Source organism: Osmia lignaria, chromosome 16 (genome assembly GCF_051020975.1).
Source record: "Osmia lignaria lignaria isolate PbOS001 chromosome 16, iyOsmLign1, whole genome shotgun sequence".
In the NCBI taxonomy this organism is placed as follows: Eukaryota; Metazoa; Arthropoda; class Insecta; order Hymenoptera; family Megachilidae; genus Osmia; species Osmia lignaria.
In genome coordinates, this window is record NC_135047.1 from 4,045,666 (window position 1) to 4,066,353 (window position 20,688).

At 41.9% G+C, this 20,688-nt stretch overlaps 5 protein-coding genes across 7 annotated transcripts in view; 1 reads left to right on the forward strand and 4 right to left on the reverse strand.

Moving 5' to 3' along the window:
* The window catches only part of Oct-TyrR (Octopamine-Tyramine receptor), a 43,388-nt gene extending 41,336 nt beyond the window's left edge, over nt 1-2,052 (reverse strand). Inside the window, exon 1 of the mRNA XM_034317607.2 lies at nt 1,121-2,052. The gene's annotated coding sequence lies outside the window, so the exon portion shown is untranslated. The remainder of the gene's footprint in view (nt 1-1,120) is intronic.
* Nucleotides 2,053-5,911: 3,859 nt separating this feature from the next.
* Nucleotides 5,912-14,964, forward strand: P5CS (Delta[1]-pyrroline-5-carboxylate synthase). Its single transcript, XM_034317594.2, has 6 exons — nt 5,912-6,402; nt 9,506-9,842; nt 11,705-12,352; nt 13,008-13,825; nt 13,905-14,195; nt 14,312-14,964. Exons 1-6 carry the CDS (start codon nt 6,304-6,306, stop codon nt 14,477-14,479), a joined length of 2,361 nt encoding a protein of 786 aa, XP_034173485.1. The 5' UTR covers nt 5,912-6,303; the 3' UTR covers nt 14,480-14,964.
* U4-U6-60K (U4-U6 small nuclear riboprotein factor 60K) lies at nt 14,740-18,282 on the reverse strand. Of its 2 annotated transcripts, none has more exons than XM_034317600.2 (5): nt 18,174-18,282; nt 17,458-18,082; nt 17,010-17,387; nt 16,718-16,931; nt 14,740-16,643 (listed from the first exon to the last, which is right to left on the reverse strand). In XM_034317600.2, exons 2-5 carry the CDS (start codon nt 17,981-17,983, stop codon nt 16,184-16,186), a joined length of 1,578 nt encoding a protein of 525 aa, XP_034173491.1. In that variant the 5' UTR covers nt 17,984-18,082; nt 18,174-18,282; the 3' UTR covers nt 14,740-16,183. The 2 variants fall into 2 exon arrangements, with proteins under 2 accessions (XP_034173491.1, XP_034173490.1); XM_034317599.2 differs by having other exon boundaries at nt 17,458-18,098.
* A 492-nt stretch (nt 18,283-18,774) lies between these two features.
* Nucleotides 18,775-19,596, reverse strand: LOC117601185 (histone H2B). Of its 2 annotated transcripts, none has more exons than XM_034317624.2 (2): nt 19,003-19,449; nt 18,775-18,892 (listed from the first exon to the last, which is right to left on the reverse strand). In XM_034317624.2, exon 1 carries the CDS (start codon nt 19,375-19,377, stop codon nt 19,006-19,008), a length of 372 nt encoding a protein of 123 aa, XP_034173515.1. In that variant the 5' UTR covers nt 19,378-19,449; the 3' UTR covers nt 18,775-18,892; nt 19,003-19,005. The 2 variants fall into 2 exon arrangements, with proteins under 2 accessions (XP_034173515.1, XP_034173514.1); XM_034317623.2 differs by lacking the exon at nt 18,775-18,892 and adding an exon at nt 19,456-19,596 and having other exon boundaries at nt 19,006-19,392.
* Nucleotides 19,597-19,603: 7 nt separating this feature from the next.
* On the reverse strand, nt 19,604-20,474 carry LOC117601179 (uncharacterized). Its single transcript, XM_034317616.2, has one exon. The coding sequence runs from the start codon at nt 20,458-20,460 to the stop codon at nt 19,792-19,794; it is 669 nt and encodes a 222-aa protein (XP_034173507.2). The 5' UTR covers nt 20,461-20,474; the 3' UTR covers nt 19,604-19,791.
* Between the last annotated feature and the right edge of the window lie 214 nt (nt 20,475-20,688).

The following is a 20,688-nucleotide window of genomic DNA, read 5'->3' on the forward strand; positions in this document are numbered from 1 at the left end:
TATCAAAAGCATCCCCCTTCTGAATCCGTTGGAAATCTGCCATACAATCCTTTCGCGCTTCTTTGATCTTCGACACAGAACGGGTCTACACACAAAACGGTTTTAATCGTTTCACACGTAGTCCCGGGACGTACACAAAACACCGCTAACGAGACGAGGGTAAGCAGAGAGACCGCAAACTGCCCAAGGACCGACTTCATACCCTCCACCGAAAAGTATCTCACCCTTCTCGCCGTCCCTGGTGACATCGTGAAAGCTCTCCAGAGGCAAATAACGTTTTAAAGCTTTACCGTATATAGGTTGCGTGAATCGCAATATCTGTCTTTCTCCCTCTCTCGGAGAGTATTAAGAAATCTCTTTTTTCCTATTCGCGCTTACGAAACGGTCGATCGAAACGCGATCGAGACGCGACTAGGAGATCGTCGAGAAAGGAAACACGACTGTAAAAGAAACTTTGCTTCCCTCGTGAGGAAGAAAAAAAAAATCGAGGACATCGACTGAACACTCATCTGGCTGGATACGATAATAATTTCCTCCCTCGAAGTTCCTCCGTTTTCCATCTCCTTCTTTTTTTATAATCAATCGATAACTGGTCGATGATTACGCGTAACCCCCGACGAATTTCACACGGAACCACAGAGAAGACGAATAAATTGAATTCGAATCGTACTTGAGATTCTTTGAATTAAAAATCAGACACGGTATTAATTAAAAAATCTCGAGTAGACTTAATCGTTGCGCTTGTCTGTCGCGTGCGTGCCGAAACCACTAAACCGCACAGAAGGATCATAACAGAGAGAGAGAGAGTGGTAGGGAAGAGGAAACAGCGAAAAGATCAAAGCGAGTTTGTCGCACTGGTGACCACAATGAGCCAGCGTGTTGCTACCATTGGAACACACGAGACCGCACAAAAATCGCGATGAAAACGAACGATCGACGGTTCTCCACGAGAAAACAGATTCGTCTCGATCTATCATCCGGCGACGAGTCACGTTTCGATCGAAACGAACCACGAGATACGCGGTGAAGATAAAACGGGAAGAGAAGCGATTCGTCGCGGGGGTTGTTCGATGTATATGAAGCAGTTTCTCGGGGGATGATAATGATGATTCTCGCGTACCTGAGATCGGTTGATCGGTGGTGCAGGGCGCGGCGGCATGGTCCCGTCGCAACACAGCGCCGTTCGACGAGCACTGAGCAGCTATTCTGCGCCAACGGGGTTGCGTCGACGTCGAAAAGACGTGAACGGTCGTCTCTCACCCCCTTCGCTCGGCTCTCCTCCCACCACCTATACTACCGACGCCACTCTTCAGAGGGTACTCTCACACGTATCAACCCCCCTGCTCGTCCTTCTTACTCGCACCGAACTGCATCCACTCGTCCTCTTTCCCTTTTCCTCTCGTTGTCTCCGGCGCTGGTTACGTCCTCGAGGCTGCCACCACCGTGGCACATGCGCGGATTCTCCTAACCGACAAAACTCTCCTCGTAGAGCTGCCAGAATTGGGAAAAACGAGCCGAGGGAAAAGGAAGAGGCCACGAGGGGTAGAAGAGAGATCTGAAGGGCGGTGTTTTCTGAAAAACGTATGTTCTCTCTTTCTCTCCTTCCCTCTTTCTCTGTCACCCCTTCCTTACTTTCTTCACGGTTCCTTCTGCTCCTTGTTGCTTCTTTCCACCCCTCTGCGTTCATTATTTACCACCCTCGTTTCGTCTACCCGTTCGGTTCGCTCTTATATTCCCTCCTCTTACCGATTTCTTCTTCCCATTACGTTTCTCCCAATTAATCTCTTTTTCAACCCCTTCCGTTCTCTCTATTTCATCCTCTTTCTTGTTTCTATCTTTTCGACCATCTTCTTCCCGCCCACGCTTCATTGTTTCTTGTTTCGAGCTTGTACGGCCCGTTTCAAGCCCTGGCTTCCGAGAATAACATCTTTTTGTCCATTCGTGTCACGCGAAGTCGAAGTACATCCCTGAAACGCGTGGTTAAACCGCCGGTACCTTCGAGTTTAATTCAATGAATCTTCTGTTTGCCCGCGCTTCTGACTCCGGCAGGGGATTTCCGCAGGCTTTTGTTGCTTGACGGGGGGGGGGGGGGGGGGGTCGTGGGCCAAAGTACGCGACGATTCGCTGCAGTTTTACCGCTTCTGTTTTCCCGCTTTTCTACTACCCTTTCTTCCTTTTCTTCGCTCTACCTCCTCCGCCTCCCCGTCTACCCCTGTCTACCTGTTCCGGCCTAATGGTTGCACGCGCACATTCTTCGTTATTTCTGGTACACTCGGAAATCCTAAATAGCCCGGTCATTTTTTTGTTTCTTTTTCTTAACAACGATCGTGTTTAGCAGTGCTTTTCATTCGCAGACGAGTGTTTCGCGTTCCACTTACTTCCGTCGAACGAGCGAACCGATACGATGGCGAGGTGGAGGAACCGTACACGAGAAATGCGTTCTCCATAAAGGCGAGGGTATGTTCTTACGTTAATCGCAACTTTTATCGTCGAATAAAACGATAAGCAGCGATAAAACGAGGCAAATGTGAAATCGTATCGCGCCAAAGCAAAGAGGATTGTAACCGATACATGGTCGGAGGTACAGAAACTCGAACTTCCGTTTCGAACACCTTTCCCCGAATGCATCGACTCGATTGGCAATGAATTCGAGTCGCAAGTAACTTGGAATATTCGGACAAACCAGCGATAATCGTGTTTCCGTCTCGATAAAACACACGATTCTCTTAACACCGGTTCGTTGTTTATAAGCCTGGAATCATTGTTCTTGCCACGAGTCTCGGTTCAAGAAACGGTTCTCTCAATGATAAACATTACATTGTGTCGCGGTGGTTGCGCAAATTAATGGCAATGCCGGGCCAACGATGAATAGAAGAGGAAATTCACGAAATAGAAGATGAAAAGGTTTTACTTCGGGAGCAGTGAAAAGTGCTTTCTACCTTCATAATCACCCGACGTGCTCTTTGTATTCGAGAATTTCGCCTAAACAGACCGACCAGTTTCTCCGGTGATCTCCTCTTATCCAGAGTAGCAAAACAATGCGATCGAGATAGGATTTAAGCATCGAGCTCCACGCTTTCTACCCCTCTTAGTCAAGTTTTTTCTTTGTTCTTGCCGGAGATTCGATGAGTTCTCGGGAACTTTTACCCGCTGCTGGAAAACGAACGGGATACGATGGTATCGCGAGCCACGTTACCTATCAACGCCAACATTTCCTTAATTTTAAGTGAATTCACCAAAAAGGCTGACGTTATAACGTGCGGCCCTGCCAACTTTAAATAGCTTTCGAAACTTTTCGACTCTCCAAGAAGGATTGCTCTGTTTTTCGTACGGAGAACAAAAGGATCCCGTGGTTAATACCTTTACTGGTCAGTCGACTATCTTCCTGGTTTTCCTCCAAGATTTTCAATGTTTTTAATCGAATACAACGCGTTCGATGCGATATTTCCGAAATTTACCTCCCACGATTCGAATCGCATCGATTGGCCTCTCTAGATTTCGCAAATCAGCGTAAAACTACGGTTAATCGGTGAACACCGTTAATTATTTTTATCGGCAATTACGATCGGCTCCGCGCCAGTTACGTAAACCAGCACTCGTTAACGACGACTGTTTATGGAAATACTTCATTTTCCTTTTTTGTTCCGTGAGAACGATTAACCCATATCCATAGTGGGCTATTATTTCCTTAAGCATTGAACTTGCTAGGTATCTTAAAATTTAAGTATCAAAGTCACGAATAGGCGACAGTGAACTATTTTTTATGCAGAAAGTTCCAACAAATCCGTCTATCCGTACTTTCGGAGTTTTCATTACATTTTGATGAATGAACATTCGCATTTCGAAGATTTACAATTTCAATTTCGATTCGAATATTTGACAGGCATTCGCGGCACCGTGTGCCTGTCCTCAAAGGACCCTCAGATCGTCGGTCGATCGACTAATTAAATTCATATTTCGCCATTCGTTTGCACGCGAACGAACAAAAGCCAGATAAATCTCCGGTCACAAACGTCCCCGCGTGAAATGCACACGCAATCAATCGAGTCAAATCGTTGTCCACAATGACGAATAAGTAGTCCACTAGGAACAATGGATCTGACAGTGTGGATGACAAACAGCGGTTCTATCGTTGCTACGAATCGAGCGATATTGCGCGTTGACGTGATTTACAGCCATTGCTGATTCTTACGGGCCACTGTCAAAACTGGATAACCAAAGAGCAGCAGGGTTCCTGTATACGCGGTCTCGTAACATCCGGTTCAAAGATTAAAGCAAGCGGGAATGATCGATTATTAATCCCCCGGAAGCACTTGCAGAGTTTCACTCTTCGCGTGAACTTATATTTTATTTCCTTCGAATTCAACAAATTCGAAGATCAGAGGGAAAAGAATTTTTCTACCGGAGATTTTAGAACGTTTACATCTATCTAATTGAAACATCTTCTGGAACACGGTGAATTCCCTTTGGAACATTATCTTGGAAAGCAAATAATTGAGAAGATAATTGCATGGATAAATTAAAATGGAACATTTTGTGTAGCGTATAAGCCGTGCTGCTGGTTTCTAGTTCATTCAACGATGTCGTAGGGATCACGTTGGATTACGTACAACTAGAAATTCACCTAGTACGATTGCCCTCCGGCTAACGTGTTCCTGCTGTTTACGCGAATTTTAATTGCGCCCTCAACTCGCAACTCCAGCACACACAGAATCGCGTAAACAACAAGGTATTTCATATTTTCCGACACGTACCCTTTTCGTGATTCGCATTTTCAATATGACTCTCATAATTACGTCTCTCAACGTTACTCTCTTCCCTCTTTCTTCGACTGAACGTGTAACGCCTGACCATTTTGTTAATCAAAAGAGTTACTCGATGGTTTTCCTCGCTTTCATTAGAGTAACTGAGAGTAACGACTGAAATTTAATTTTTACTTAAATTTTTATTTAAAACATCCCTAACTATACATTAGAGGAAACGCGTTTCAGATGAGTAGAAAAGTTCTTTAACCCTTTGACTGCTATGAACGCAGATATACGTCCGATGAAAGCTATCGGTGCAGACTATAAACGTGTATTTGCGTCCATGGATTATTTCTTGTATATACTAATTATAATTAAATAAAAGTTATCAATGCATATTACTAATTACACGCCATATATTATCACATGGTAATGATATGACAAAACACTGAAAAAGAAAAACAAATGAAAAAATATACTGAGAAATGAAATAGAATAAAAAGAAAAGTAATAATTTCGCTGAGAATCCTCAGCAGTCAAAGGGTTAAAAAAGTAGCCACGAGAAACTCGTTAATCCGACAAAAGTGCGTCATCCGTCTAGAGAATCTATAATTCCCTAGCAAACACAATCCTCCGACGCTTTCTAGCGAGCATGATTCCCTAGTAAACAACGATGCAAACAGACCGATTTACAAAAGCGAGAAGAACAAACATCGAGAGGCCGCAACAGCTTCCTCGTTTGCACAAAATCGTGTTCGTTTCCTGCACGCGTGTGCAAGCGATCGTACACACAAGATCTATCTGACGAACACTAAGAGACATCAACGAAAAAGAATGAGTCAAGACGCGAGAAGAGAGATAGCCGGGACGCTATGTTTGCTCGATTTTACCCGGGTCAAAGTTCGCTGACTCTTCGCCGACTGCACCGTGAATTTCTTTGCACAAAGGGCGCACGAAGACGGACTTTGCGTGGCCTTGGATCTCTTGTCGTCATCGGAGGCATGGAGGATTTTTTCGAATCGTCATCGCTAAGGTCGGTCATCGCGTGCAAACGTCAAGACGGCCCCCGGAGAAGAATCTTCCCCCACCGATTCGTACCGCACGTTACATTTATTCAAGGATAAACTTCTAATCTTTTACTCGCGATAACGAGCTTTTCTGCCGCGATTTCGTCGAGCACCAAGTAGCAGTGTGTCGTTGACCATCGTGGCGACCGCTCAACATCAATATCGGAGAGCTTCACGTACAATCTAACTCCTCTCCTCGACTTCCGTCTTTCTTTCCCTCTTCTTTCTCTTTCTTTCTTTCTATACCATCCGCAAAGAAAATTCACCGACAGAATTTTCTCCGGATTATCAGATTTTTCCCCTAAGAACCTGTCCTTCCGATCGGTAATTAACCGAACCCCATCGCACCCCTTTCCTATCTCGAGGAACATCGGTTTTCATCGTCGAGCAAAAGAGAGACACCCGAATGATCGTCCGGCGTACGTTCGATCGTAGAAAATCGTAATTGTGTTGTTACTTCTTGTGAGATCGTGAGAGAAAAAGAGGCAACCATGTACGCGAAGCTGTTACTATCGAGGTCCACTAAGGTTGGATGTTTTCCAAGAAGATTGGCCTCGTCCTCGTCGAAGCTAAGGATTCCCGAGCAAGCAGTACGTGCAACTTTTCTTATTTTTCACCTTTCGTCCGACGAATTCGAAGCCGAGGGATCGTTCGATCCAACGGGCGCGATGATTGGACGTTCTGCAGTCTTGATTCGATTTTCAACGCGTGCTCGATCATCGCTTTTCTAATCGAACGTTGCCGTTCGCAGAATCTATGCGTGTCGTCAGATGGTGCAATTAATCGACCTAACAAACCCATGCACATTTATGCAACCATCAACGCGAACAACTAAATGAGGGACAGATTCCCGATTTTGCTATGACACTTCAGTCGAAATACGTGTGATTTTTGATTTTAAAAAAATCTGTCGTTTCTCCGAGGATTTGATATTACACAGACACATAATCAAAACATGGTTATAATCATTACGAGATAAAAGTGTACCGCTAAGAATCTCAGAAATCTTCTGTTAAATATTTGCAGAATGTTGTGGAAAACTTCGCTAAATCTCTTTATTTTATGAAAATTTCGCCCGATGCCGTAACAACTTCCGCTGCGATCTTACCAAGTTCCGATTTAAAAACTTGATACTATTTATTTTATTAGAAACATGAAAATTCATAGCGAAACAACTTTTTAACCGGACGTTTTCCGTTCAAAGAAAATAATATTCATTAAAATCCTCCAAATATTGGCTTTCAAACGTGGGCATACCGTCGTAAGCAAATTGAATAATTTCATGATGAAAATTTGCGTTATGTTGCGTTATCTCAAACAACGAGTCTCGTCGAAATTAAATAATCCCCGCATCGAAAATTGTTTATACGCAAATTGAACCAGGGATATAAACAACACGAATAGATGTTGCATAATAACATGCACCGTTCGATAAGTTTCTAGCAAACAGTACGGAATAAAACACATTTTCGAATGCACGATACATGATACGATTTTAAAGATCACTGATATAATTGGCTGTACCGTAACATATGTAACGCGGCGTTATCACGAATACATAATACTAAATGATATCACTGTACACACACGAGCGATAGGATATTGAAATTATAAATATCATTTTCATTCGCCCATTTTGTTCTTCCGCAATTACATCGTAATGAACTTTCCCGGGGCGGTCATGGAATATTTTCTTGTTTTCAACGCGATTAATGTATCGAAAGGCTATAAAGTGATTGATTGTACAACGCGATTAACGATGTATCAGAACAGAATTTGTTTATTATTGGATGGTAACACAAGTTCGTTGTGTTCTTCTTATTTTTTTTAACATAAAAATTTTTACGACCCGATTGTATTCGTGCTAACAGATAACTGTTTCTTTCCTCTGTAATATCTTTATCTCGTATTTTCCATACGTGCTTGTTAATTTTCTTTCGCGGGAATGCTTCTAAATTGCTTCGAGTATCTACCTGGCGTCGAAAGAAAACTACTTGTTTCATTCGTACTTTTTCTTCTTCACGGGAAACGATAAGAATCGTGTTTTATCAAATTGTCACTGAATTACGATCCACTTGCTTGCTACGATAAGCGAGAGTAACGTGAAATTATCATCGATTATTCACTGGTTCAACATATGAATACCTTTTTTGCATTTCGAGAGCTATCAATCCGCGAGCTTCTTCCATGCCAGATGAGAATCAATACCGGTGAAAATCAACAGGTCGAAACAGATAGTTCCCAAAAATTTGAATTTACTAGGTGATAAGTAGAAAGGAAAAACTGAAATACCGAATTTTCAAGATACTGAATTACGAAATTCAGGATTCGAAACTTCAGGATTTTCACCTTCTCTTTTTAAGAAAGCACCTGTACAGGTTCAACAACTTCGGTATTCCCCACAAGAGATCGGTGATAGGAAAGATAGAATTAATTATATTAGATCCGCTATCGTTCTAGTGTTTTCTATATAACGTTAGAATTAGAAATTGATACCGTCGAGAATAAACTGCGCCTCGGGAAGTTAGATAAGAAGCATCGCGACGATATGATTTACAACGCACAATCGGTAATCTTTCGGTTACGAAACTGACAGAATCTGCGTCGGAGCGAATCCAAAATTGGCTATCTCCCAGTGGAAAAGAAGGGATGCACTGTCTTAGAAAAATCTGTAACCTCGGCGAACCCGTTGGGAGCCACGATAACGTGTTTCTATTGGAAATTAAACTAAATACCTCTCGATACTCGGGGGAATCGACGATGAACAACAGCCAACAAGAGTTATGAAACGAAACAAATTGCTGTTGCCGCCGGACGAATTGTTTTGATTTTCTATGAATATTCATTCGACGCAATTCCATCAACGTAGATTAATGGAAACGGTGTTGAGGTAGAAACTAAATTAAATATCTAACCACGGTTCTTCATCTTTCTTTTATCTTGCCCCCCTGTTTCTTGAAAAATTTGCACGCGTACACACGTGATAGTGGTGTGTCGAGTGGCAATCGAATCGAAATTACATTCCAGGGAATTTTACGTTCTCGAGTGAAGTATTTCGTGGACATAGATAACCTTCGTAATTTGGACGATTGTAAATACAGATACGTAAATCGTGATGCTGGATCATTTAAAACCCGGCATTAAATCTATCTTATATCGAGCTCAGACTGCGATACTTACGTGACATTCACTGATTTATCGTTCAATTATATTTTCCTGTCGGTTATCATAATACTGACAGGTATGATTTAAGAAGCTAAAATATTCGATTAAATAAAAATCTGACCCATCAGCTGTCAGTTAAATATTGGCGAAATATCAAATCTGATTTCATCGAAAATAAATGGACATCCGATCGGTGCACTTCTGTTAGGATAAAATACAAATTAATTCATTTCGATGCAAGAGACGGTACCGAGAATGCAAGACAGATTATAGAAATTGTTCAAGGATTTTCATTTGCAAATGGAATCGTCTTCGCTTTCGATTACTAACCCGTCTCGCCGTATACGTTTCAAGAAACAATTCCAAAAAATGTCTAAAATATTGCGCTATAATAAAATGCATATCTCATTGAAAAATCTCACTGTTCGTTTTTCATCGAAGCACCTTCGCACGCGTTTCGCATGTCTGAGCCACGATTAATTACGCTCCGGCGTTCGAGAGTTGATTAATCAATTAATTATTTTAAAGAGATATAGAATGGACTTACGTAGAGAGCTGCAGACGGCAGAAGGGCCTCGGAAAACAGCGATATTCAGCGAACGCAGCCAGTTGACTTACACGCGTCGTTTGGTGGTGAAATTGGGCAGCGCTGTTATCACGAGGGAGGACGAACACGGACTGGCGCTGGGACGCTTAGCTTCCATAGTCGAACAGGTAGCCGAATGCCAAAACGGAGGTCGTGAATGTATTATGGTCACCAGCGGTGCGGTTGCATTCGGTAAACAGAAGCTCGCTCAGGAGTTGTTGATGTCCTTATCGATGAGAGAAACACTGAGCCCCGGTGGCCACATGAGGAAACGCTCAGGTATGATTCTATATGACAACGAAAAAATAACAATTATACCGACCTAACGAAATATTTGTTACTCTCGTATATTTTACAAGTATTTTAACCCTTTGACTGCTATGATATTTGAATAAAAGTTATCAATGCATATTACTAATTACACAGCCTATGTTATCAGATTATAATGATGTGTTAAAACAATGGAAAAAAAAATGAAAAAATAAATTGAGAGGTGTTATTGAATTAATTCTTATTTCGTACGCACAGAAGACGTTTAAACCTGAAGTACTCAGCAATCAAAGGGTTAACTGTAAACGTATTTCTGTTCGAATACTTTATTTTATTCCTTCGTCGGATCCTGGAGGATAATACTTCAATTTGCCGGCAATTGCGTTACCGATCCCTTGATTCGTAGAAATTACAGTCGACCTTTACAAGCGTTACTGCCAGCCCATGAAACCGAGAAACTTTACACACGATTCGCATTACAATGGTGCACGAGATATATCTCGTTCGAAGAGAATCTCTCTTATTTCGCGAGAATGCAACGCTATGACTCGAATATCCGGCGGTAATTCGTGGCTGGAGCCCATCGTTTCAGCACGAACTTCATTTTCGGAATTATTATCATCTAACTGCAAATTGGAGTGCGCGATATCCGTGTGTCTGTATCTTTCTCGTTTCGTCGACGAGCTGGGTGAATGGTGCGCGTACTTAAAATTCACCGCTACCAATCGATATTCATTTTATTTTCCCTTCGAATTCATTTTTGCGCCTCGTTAATTAATCATAATAATGCCTCGGCCGCGCTGGCGGCACGAAAAACAACGTATTTTCACGTTCGCGGTGCGAGTCGATTAAGCGACTAATTAACAAGGAAATTATAAACGATTAAATTTCTCATATAAATCATGCAGCAACGTAATCAACCGAAAACATATTATTTTTCCACAAACAAGACACGCCACTTAATCTCCAAGAAATTACATCACGAACTGTATGAAACGTGAGCGTAAGAAAAATTCGAGACACATTTATAACATAACACGTGGTTATTGTACAAACGAATTCCACTAGCCAAGCCACGGTAAATAAATTACGTTTCACGGGAACAATCTTATTTCTACCTAGAGAACAAATAACCCCTTTGCGACTTACGGTAGTAAAACCATTCTAGACGCTGTTTTCTCGTATCAACGCGTTGACGGTAACAATAAGAACAATACCCCTTAGAACGGTACACGTTAACGGATTATCGAGAATTAACGTTGGGAGATCAAATGGAATCTTATCTACGATTGTTAATTAATTCACAAAATCGATCAGCAGCATCCGTCGTCTCAATGAACGCGTTTCGGGGGAAGCTGTTCCTTTTTTTTCACGGATTCACATCGCGTCTGTATAAAAAGGACGGATACATATGATCGTAAATTTCAAAGCGAGCACATTCGCTTAGAAAGGCTCGATCGTTTCAGCTGAAACGCGTTGGAACATCCCCGAGGTACTTTCGGATGTCCAGGAACTGTTCGCAAACTTGACAATGTCCAGCTTTCCCATGTAGGTTAAACTAACAACTGGCGAGCCACCCAATTCTTTTACCGACAATTCCTTCGAGATTCTATTTGCCCGGGAAAACAGTCGTGGTAATTTTCCTTTCGGGAGGCAAGAATCGAACACGATAGACTGAAATTGTTGAGAAAATAGCGCGGCCTTGTTTCTTATTGCCCCCGAAGAAACGTTTGTACAAACAACCGAATGGTCATCGACTTCCTGCGTTCTTCTAACGCGTTCAAAGATAATAAAAAATCAAATCGCGTCGGTCGCGCGAAGCTTTGTGAAAATAAGAAAGAAGAAGAAATTAAAGAAACTTACTGGCGCAGGTACTCCTTTGGAGCCAAGAGCAGCCGCGGCAGTGGGTCAATCGGGTCTGATGTCCCTGTACGACGCCATGTTCGCCCAGTACGGTGTAAAGTTGGCCCAGGTGTTGGTCACCAAACCAGATTTCTATAACGAGGAGACCCGGAAGAATCTCTTTAGCACCCTCAGCGAATTGCTCAGCTTAAATATCGTACCCATAATCAATACGAATGACGCGGTTTCACCTCCTCCGCAAGCGGACGAAGAAGTGGCCGGTGGCGGAGGAAGAAGAGGCATCTCCATCAAAGACAACGACTCCCTGGCGGCTATGTTGGCTGCCGAGATCCAGGCAGATCTGTTAATTCTAATGAGCGATGTCGATGGTATTTACAACAAACCACCGTGGCAAGACGGTGCCAAGATGTTGCACACTTTCAGCTCTGACCTAAGGGACACCATCAAATTCGGTCAGAAGTCAAAGGTTGGCACCGGTGGCATGGATGCGAAGGTGAACGCTGCATTGTGGGCCCTCGATCGCGGTGTCTCTGTGGTGATCTGCAATGGAACCCAAGAGAAAGCAATTAAAAGCATCCTGTCTGGAAGGAAAATTGGCACCTTCTTTACTCAAACATCCGAATCCACCACCCCTGTGGAGGTGGTCGCTGAAAATGGTAAGTTTCACTTTTATATCGACCCTCTTTATGTCTTTATGAAATTGAACAAACAAACGCGCAATGTTTAGCATGGTTTTAAAAATTCTGTTTTTATAAGGACACTCGAGAGATCGATTAATTTTTCTTTGCAAAGCAAATTATTGGAGAAAGATTATCGCGTCGGACGCGACAGTTTTTTCGTTAGAGGGATCGGTCACCTCGCGTCATTTCGTTCTACCGACCATAGAAAATATAGGTCATCGATTATCGAAGGTAGAAATGAAACAGCTTACGGCCGCTGTATCGTGGCCGTTGTACCATTATCTGCGACACGTACTCTGCTCTCCTAAGATACAAAAATAAAAAAAAAAGTGGCGTCGTATCATTCGGGAGTATATTTAATTCAAACAAGTTGGCTGGCGATCCCATTGAAAAAGTTAAGCGAGAAGAAAAGTAGTTGAATATTCTTAACTGGAGAGCTTCTCGGCAGATAATTTTTATCGGTGTCGGGTTCCATTAAAACTTATTCAATATTTCCTTTGGTTGTGCCACTCAGTGGAACAAACAGAGGGAAAAATCTCCGTGAATTATAGGATAATTCTTTAACTACGATCTAATTTTAAACAATCAACAAGTCTCCTTTGCTCACCGCTGACTAATCGGTGATTTTCAGCTCGAACCGGCAGCAGAGCTCTTCAAGCACTCCGGCCGGAGGAACGAGCTAGTTGCATCAACATGTTGGCCGAACTCCTGGAAACCCGTCAGCGGGAGATTCTTCAAGAAAACGCGAAGGATCTGGAGGCCGCGGAGAAGACTGGTCTAGCAAAGGCTCTTCTCTCTCGTCTTTCTCTGACACCCGCGAAGTTGAAGTCGTTGAGCGCTGGGTTACGGCAAATTGCCAATGATTCCCTGACGAACGTCGGCCGCGTTCTCCGCAGGACAAAACTGGCCGAAGGTCTGGAATTGAGACAAATTACTGTCCCCATCGGCGTGTTGCTGGTGATCTTTGAATCGAGGCCAGACAGTTTACCTCAAGTGGCCGCGTTGGCGATGTCCAGCGCAAACGGTCTCCTCCTGAAAGGTGGCAAGGAAGCTGCCAACAGCAACCGGTACTTGATGGAACTCGTGAAGGAGGCGTTGAGCAGTGTCGGAGCCGCCAACGCGATATCTCTAATCTCGACGAGGGAGGACGTCGGCGATCTATTGTCAATGGGAAAACACATAGACCTTGTTATTCCTCGAGGTAGCTCGGAGCTGGTACGCTCCATTCAAGAACAGTCGAAACACATACCGGTCCTCGGACACGCGGAAGGTATTTGCCACGTGTACGTGGACAAGGACGCGGACCTTTCCAAGGCTCTCAAAATCGTAAGGGACTCGAAATGCGATTATCCTGCCGCTTGCAACGCTATGGAGACCCTTCTTATTCACGAGAGTCACATGAAAGGAAACTTCTTCTCCGATGTCTGTAACATGCTTCAAAAGGAAGGAGTAAGTAATACGATAAATACTATAGTACCAAGTATTGCGAACTGTTTGTACTGACGTTTTGTTTCTCCTAAAATTTCAGGTGAAAGTCAACTCTGGACCAAAACTGAGACAGCTGCTGACGTTCGGACCACCTCCAGCGAAGAGCATGAGGACCGAATACGGAGCTCTCGAATGCGCCATCGAGGTCGTGTCGGATCTCGACGACGCGATAAATCATATTCACAAACACGGTAGTGGACACACCGATGTTATTGTTACCGAAGACAGCCAAAGAGCTAGCCATTTCCAAAGGGAAGTGGACAGTGCATGCGTCTTCCACAATGCCAGCACACGGTTCGCTGACGGATACAGATTCGGTCTTGGCGCAGAGGTGAGTCGTTCAAATTGAATGGGTATTCGTTTATTTTTAAATATTCTGTCCACCTGGGCTCCTAAAGAAAATTTATTTATATTATTAATAATTTATGACGTGTTTTGTTTGAAAAGGTCGGCATTTCCACGGCAAGAATCCACGCACGAGGCCCGGTAGGAGTGGACGGTCTGCTGACCACAAAATGGGTGCTGCAGGGTGACGGTCACGCGGCTGCCGATTTCGCGGAGGGTGGTGATAAAGTGTTCCTTCATCAATCTTTACCGTTGAACGAGTCGGCATGAATCGATGCTACAAACTCGGACAAGCAGGATAGCGAAAACTCTGCTGCAACGACAGGGAAGATCTTACACCGAGAGGAACCAGCGGAGAAAAATCGCGTCGCTCCTCCGGATTCGTTTAAAAAACGCCCGAAATCGCAACGCGTTCATACATTTTTCTGTACCATTCGATCTCTCGTCGCTAAAGCCCTAGAAATTATTAAAAGCTTTGTAAAATAGAGGCGCACAGACCCGCGTGAAAAAAATGTGCGCCTTTAATTAAAGTGGACAGTAGAAAAAATATTACGTTTTCTACTTGACACTCGCAATTTTGTTAATTAAATGTGAAATTTCTGCTAGACTAAGTATTATTCATAAGAGTTACTGCCGTGAATGAAATATATTCTTTTTCGACATCTTCAACGAACCAAAGAAAATTCCAATATTAGGAGAAGTGAAAACAATGTAATTTAACCGTGCAAATATATTGTCGATCAATTTATACTTGATTTGTTTGGTTGAATTTTATTATACATACCTCACTTCCTTTTCTGAAACAGGGAACAGGTAAAGATCAGGATGGGCTTTTGATTTTGATGGGTTTATGACTAGGGTTCGTACCGTCTTTGACCCTCGAGTAAATAGGCGACTGTAAACAGTCCAGATACTCGATGCAAGGTGGAGGTCCGCAAACGCAAGTGGCTATCAGGTGTTATAGGGATGGATTGTTTGTAAAATCGTAAAGTTCAGGATAGCAAGCAACCCAATACTTAAAAACAAAAACAGCCTATTATTTTTTAAAGACCTGGCTATGAAGCAGGGAAAGGAGACATCTATCCTGGTACCGGAAAGGAACCAACCCTTTCCGTTTAAATTAGTGACTCCAGGGTCCAAATTCATGATACTTTCAACTGTGATGAGTGATTCTATGTGTGTTTTATGTTTGTGTTGGCTACCTCGTGGAACTACTGATGAAACGAGGATAACTGGAAAGGAGAAACAAGTGGTAAGTATGTAATATAAGTATTTAAAATTGCGGCGATGCCGCCGCAAGAGCAACGTTGACTTTATCAACGTTTTTTATATCTTTATTTATATCATTAAAACATTCGAAAAATGCAAAACTAATAAGAAATATTATGTGATACATCGATAATTTTTAAGCCTTTCCAGTACGATAAATAATCCAAAAAATACTTCCAATGAATTTTATGAAAATCGGAATAAAACTCAGTTATGATTGTTGTAATTCAAATTACAAATGATATGTGGGATTATTTATAATTATATTTATCAACTGTGACGTAAAACTGCACGCAGATAATAAAGCTATAAGTACGAAGTCCGATTCCGACGATTGACCGAATAACCCAGCACAATTTCCGTGAATAGTGTTGAAAAGCTTAAAAATCTCGGTCAACGATATCAGCGCCGAATATTTCTTATCAGAACCAATGGAATGTTTCAATTTTTATACAGGTTATCATGGTACGCTTTGTTCACTTTGTACCAGCTAAAACAATTGATACGATAGTATCTTAAAGCTAGCGAATCAAACGGAATAATAATACCGATAATAATTCCTTTATCTATGAAAACATACGAAAAAGGAATGGGCGATTAAGAATAAATGTTTATTCATTCTCCCGTCATACAAAAGTGAACTATTTCCGTACAGTACAGTATCAGAAATAGCATAGTCAAATATTTGTTTTCGTAGAAATCTTTTTACATACATTCTGGCGCCCAGAGCTTGAACGTTCTATCGTAAGAAGTAGTCGCGATAAATTTGTGGTCAGGAGAAATATCAACAGACATCACTTTACCATCGTGGCCTGGTAAGGTTTTCAGGGGTTGCCAGGTCTTGTTCGACCATATCTTGGCAGTGTTGTCGTACGAGGCTGTAACCAAATACTGTCCTTCTATCCTCTGATATTTAACATCTGATAATAGATTCGTATGAGATGGTATCGTGTACACGCAGGATCTCTTTCGTAAATCCCATATTTTACACGTGTTATCTTCGCTCGCGGTCGCTATATGAAACCCATTAGGAGAGAAATCGATACCAAAAATAGACTTCAAATGACCCTCCATAAACATAATACATCTTCCCGTGCGAAGATCCCACACCCTACCGAAGGAATCGTGTCCACCAGTGGCGCTTACGCTGCCGTCACACTGGAAACTATAAATTTATGCCGATTTGAAAAGATCCCTTTAATCAAAGATATAATTAATGATTATAAGTGATGTACGTACCTAATACAATGCACAGCTCTAGCATGACCCTCTTGGTGTAAAACCTCTGCCTGTTGCTCTAAATCCCAAAGTCTCCACGAAGCATCGTGACAGCATGTTCCAAGAAATCTACCAGAAGGATGGAATGCTAATCTCGAAACTCTGTGCGGCTCGTGTCCTTCGACTTCGGCTAGAGGTTCTTCGCCTGACCCACCGCTCCACAATTTCACTGATCCTGCACACACAGAAAGGAGATGTTAGTTTATCACATGTTACAGATTTCTAGCATAATATAAAGAAAATGTTTATATACCATCAGCAGCACAGGATGCCAATACACAAGTCTGTCCTGCTTTCTCCCCTACCACATCCTCAGTAACAGTAGCTTTTGGATGAAAAACAATGCAGCCAACATTACAAGTATGCCCTTTAAGGGTTCTTAACAGAGTACAGTCAGGTACAGACCATATTTTACATAAACCTGACCACGAAGCTGTTGCCAACAATTTGGAATTTGAACTAAACTGACAATACGAAATTGGCCTGGTATCGCCAATTTGAGAACAGTAAATCGTGAGTGCTTGTAATTTCTTCAGAAGCTCTTGACGGCGTGCTGTACGGGTAGCCGCTGGTAATTCTAAGTCTTGCCTTGCTTTGTCCAATCTACCCTTTGCTCTAGGCAATGAATATGCTGTAGAATGAATCAATTATAAACATAGAATATATTACTGAAATTAAAAGAAAATATATTTTATACTTACCAGCAATCCATGAACGTGCTATCTGAAGAGATTCTGGTCCCTCGTGATACCAAGTTGTCTCAGTATCTCTTTCAATTGGATGCAAAGGTTTCTCATCTTCTTCGTGCTTCTTTTTAATTGCATCTTCACCTAGGTTGGCCAGTAACTCTCTTAATCTTGTTCTTCTATCAGCAGGCCCCTCGCCAAATAAGCAAATAGGTTCGCCTAATTGTCTTAAATTTTTCTTTACTTCCGAGTCATCAGTGGAAACATTAATTTGGCGCGCTTTTTTTCGACGCTCGAACTCCTCTAAGAGGGCTTGTCTATCTTTGGACATTTCATCTTCAAGTTCCATATATTCATTAGATATATGCACATTTGCCAAAGTAACGGCAGCATTGATGCTCTCGCCCAAATTCGTAGAATCTTTTTCTTCCTCGGAAGATTCGGCTGCCGCGGCCAACCTTGCGCGTTCGACTTCCTCGAGCGATCCATAATGAACAGTTTTCTGTTTCTTTACATAAACCAAATCCTCGTCGTCTGACATTATGAACAATTATTTCTAATAAAGTTTGACTACGTAAAATTAAACTATATAATTCATATAGTAACCCAAGAAAGAGGTTAGGAAGAACGTGATTATAACCTATAAAACAGAAGAGCTGCTTGTTATTATTTTACATACAAATTTTATATGTAATGCATGTAAAGTAAAATGAAATACGAAATAAACTTACTTTTGAAACTTATTTAGTTAATGTCATTCATAAAATCACTTCACAATATAAACAAACATTTCTAATAGCCAACTGTCAAGCGGTAGACGCTTCCTCCGTTACGAACCACCTAAGATGGAGAATAATCGATAGTGCCACTAGCAATTTAAATAGATTCTTATGGAAAGTTCAAACAGCTTCGCAATTAGAACATTTACAATTAGTATAAATGGTAGAGGGTATGATATATTGTTAGGTATAATAACATCTCCACATATGTTTTTTGTCCTGTTCCTGAGCCATGCTGTCGTTATTGGTAACACTGAATGTATACCGCAGTTCACCAGAGTCCATAACTGCGACGCGCAGATTGGAAGATGGTGGGGGAATGCAGCGAGCTCTCAGCTAATCGCTTTCCACTTCGTTTGGGAGTATCGCCAATCAGGGCGAAGATGCGCACTGGAGAAGCGCAAAGAACGAAAACTGTTTTCGCAGTTATGGACTCGGGTGAACTGCGGTATAGGGACTTTAGAATGGTAAAGGTTTTTAACAGTCTCTGGAAAGAATCATGGAAATTTGATTGGCGCGCAATTACGTTAACTTATTTCAATGTGATACTTACTAAATTTATATTTTTAATTTTTGCAGAGTAAATATCAGTTTGTATTTTATAAAAATTAATTATAACAAGTTTTGCTCGTTGGAAATTACATTCTACTATACACTTCCTGCTGTCTGGTCTGAAACACAAGAATTATCTACGGATTGAGAAAATTGTTGGCCCTAAGAAGGGCCGATAAGGAATAGTAATAGGAATAGTTTTAGGAATAGTAAAGGATTGAAACAATACCGTTCACTTCGAACTGGTGTATTTGGTAACTGCTTTGGTGCCTTCAGAAACAGCATGCTTCGCCAATTCACCAGGCAATAGGAGTCTCACAGCGGTTTGGATCTCCCGGGATGTAATGGTTGATCTTTTGTTGTAATGCGCCAAACGTGAAGCTTCAGCAGCAATTCTCTCGAAAACATCATTCACAAAGCTGTTCATGATGCTCATAGCTTTGCTGGAGATTCCAGTGTCAGGATGGACTTGCTTTAATACTTTGTAGATGTAGATAGCATAGCTTTCCTTCCTCCTCCTCTTCTTTTTCTTGTCAGTCTTACTAATATTCTTTTGAGCTTTGCCGGCTTTCTTCACAGCTTTTCCACTTGCTTTAGGAGGCATGATGAAATTCAATCGCTTCAAACACAAGATACGATCACGTCAAAGAGTGTAGAGAGAATGTGCTCTGGCGTACCGTACCTGTTCTTATATAATGGGGGAACGTTGCCTACAGCGCACCAATCACGTTAGACCCCATAGCTTCTCCTATACAGCGCCATTTGCATCATGCACCATGGTGGGGTTGCATATGGCCGTCTTATTATCTTTGTTGGGATTCCAAGGCACAGGGAGTGGATCTGAGGAAAATAAAAATAAAATTAGTAAAGTTAGTAAAGTTTGCAGTGTGGATATTTAAGAAATTGTCTTTATGTATTAAATACAAGTACAGAACAAGAGTAATTCTGCGTATTAAATATTCCGTGGCCCTGAAAAGGGCCGTTTTGATATGATTGGATGTTCTTATTTAAAAACAAATTATTTTTTGGCTGATTTTACTGCTTTTGGTGTTACAGTTTTCTTGGGTTTGGGAACCCTGGTCTTTGCTGCTGGAGCTTTAGTGGTCTTCTTAGCTTTCGACATAGATTTAAGAACAGCTTTAGGTTTTTTGGCAACAGCTGCTTTTGCTACGTTTTTCTTTATTACTGCTGGTTTCTCCTCTACTTCAGCTTTCTTAGACAATGCTGTCTTTTTAGCTGCAACAACTTTCTTGGCTACAATCTTTTTCTCAACTAACTGTACTTTCTTCGAATCATTTTTCTTTGGTGCTTGCAACATCTTCTTTAGCTTAGAATGGTCGGAATGTTTTCCAAGAGGAAGTTTGAAAGAGCCTGAAACTCCTTTACCCTTCGTTTGGACTACAGCTCCAGATGTTAAAGCAAATTTCAAATATCGTTTTATGAATGGAGCAAATTTCTCTGCGTCCACGTTATATGTTGTAGCAATATATTTCTTGATCGCTTGCATAGATGATCCTTTGCGATCTTTTAGTTCTTTAATGGCGGAGTTGACCATTTCAGAGGTCGGTGGATGCGACGCCTTTATATGCTGGGCTTTTGCCTTAGTTTTAATGGACTGTTTTGACGGCATGGTTAAATCTTCTGCCATTTCGACTGCGGTATCACCAGAATTGGCCTTGATTTCCATTCTTCTTACCAGTAGTAGCCTGGAGAATCCTCGACAAGGGTGTCGGCGGACAGTACAGGCTCGCTTTCACAGAGACCGTTGGTCTTAAGGTCTCAGAAAACCCTTTAAGGGTATGTTCCGGATCTTGAGTTCTTCGGTACTAGCCTCAAAGGATAGTCACAACAACTTCAATATCTGAATTACAACAATAAATGATCGCTTGGAAATAGAACGCAATATTACGCACGA

Excerpts from the sequence above, each read along its gene's own strand:
- P5CS (XM_034317594.2), top strand. The coding sequence starts at position 6,304 with ATGTACGCGAAGCTGTTACTATCGAGGTCCACTAAGGTTGGATGTTTT. Across the intron at positions 6,403-9,505 it reads TAAGGATTCCCGAGCAAGCA|AGATATAGAATGGACTTACG; the intron begins GTACGTGCAACT and ends ATTATTTTAAAG. Across the intron at positions 13,826-13,904 it reads ACATGCTTCAAAAGGAAGGA|GTGAAAGTCAACTCTGGACC; the intron begins GTAAGTAATACG and ends CTAAAATTTCAG.
- U4-U6-60K (XM_034317600.2), bottom strand. The coding sequence starts at position 17,983 with ATGTCAGACGACGAGGATTTGGTTTATGTAAAGAAACAGAAAACTGTT. Across the intron at positions 17,388-17,457 it reads AGCACGTTCATGGATTGCTG|CATATTCATTGCCTAGAGCA; the intron begins GTAAGTATAAAA and ends TTCATTCTACAG. Across the intron at positions 16,644-16,717 it reads AGAGCTGTGCATTGTATTAG|TTTCCAGTGTGACGGCAGCG; the intron begins GTACGTACATCA and ends ATAAATTTATAG.
- LOC117601185 (XM_034317624.2), bottom strand. The coding sequence starts at position 19,377 with ATGCCTCCTAAAGCAAGTGGAAAAGCTGTGAAGAAAGCCGGCAAAGCT.
- LOC117601179 (XM_034317616.2), bottom strand. The coding sequence starts at position 20,460 with ATGGAAATCAAGGCCAATTCTGGTGATACCGCAGTCGAAATGGCAGAA.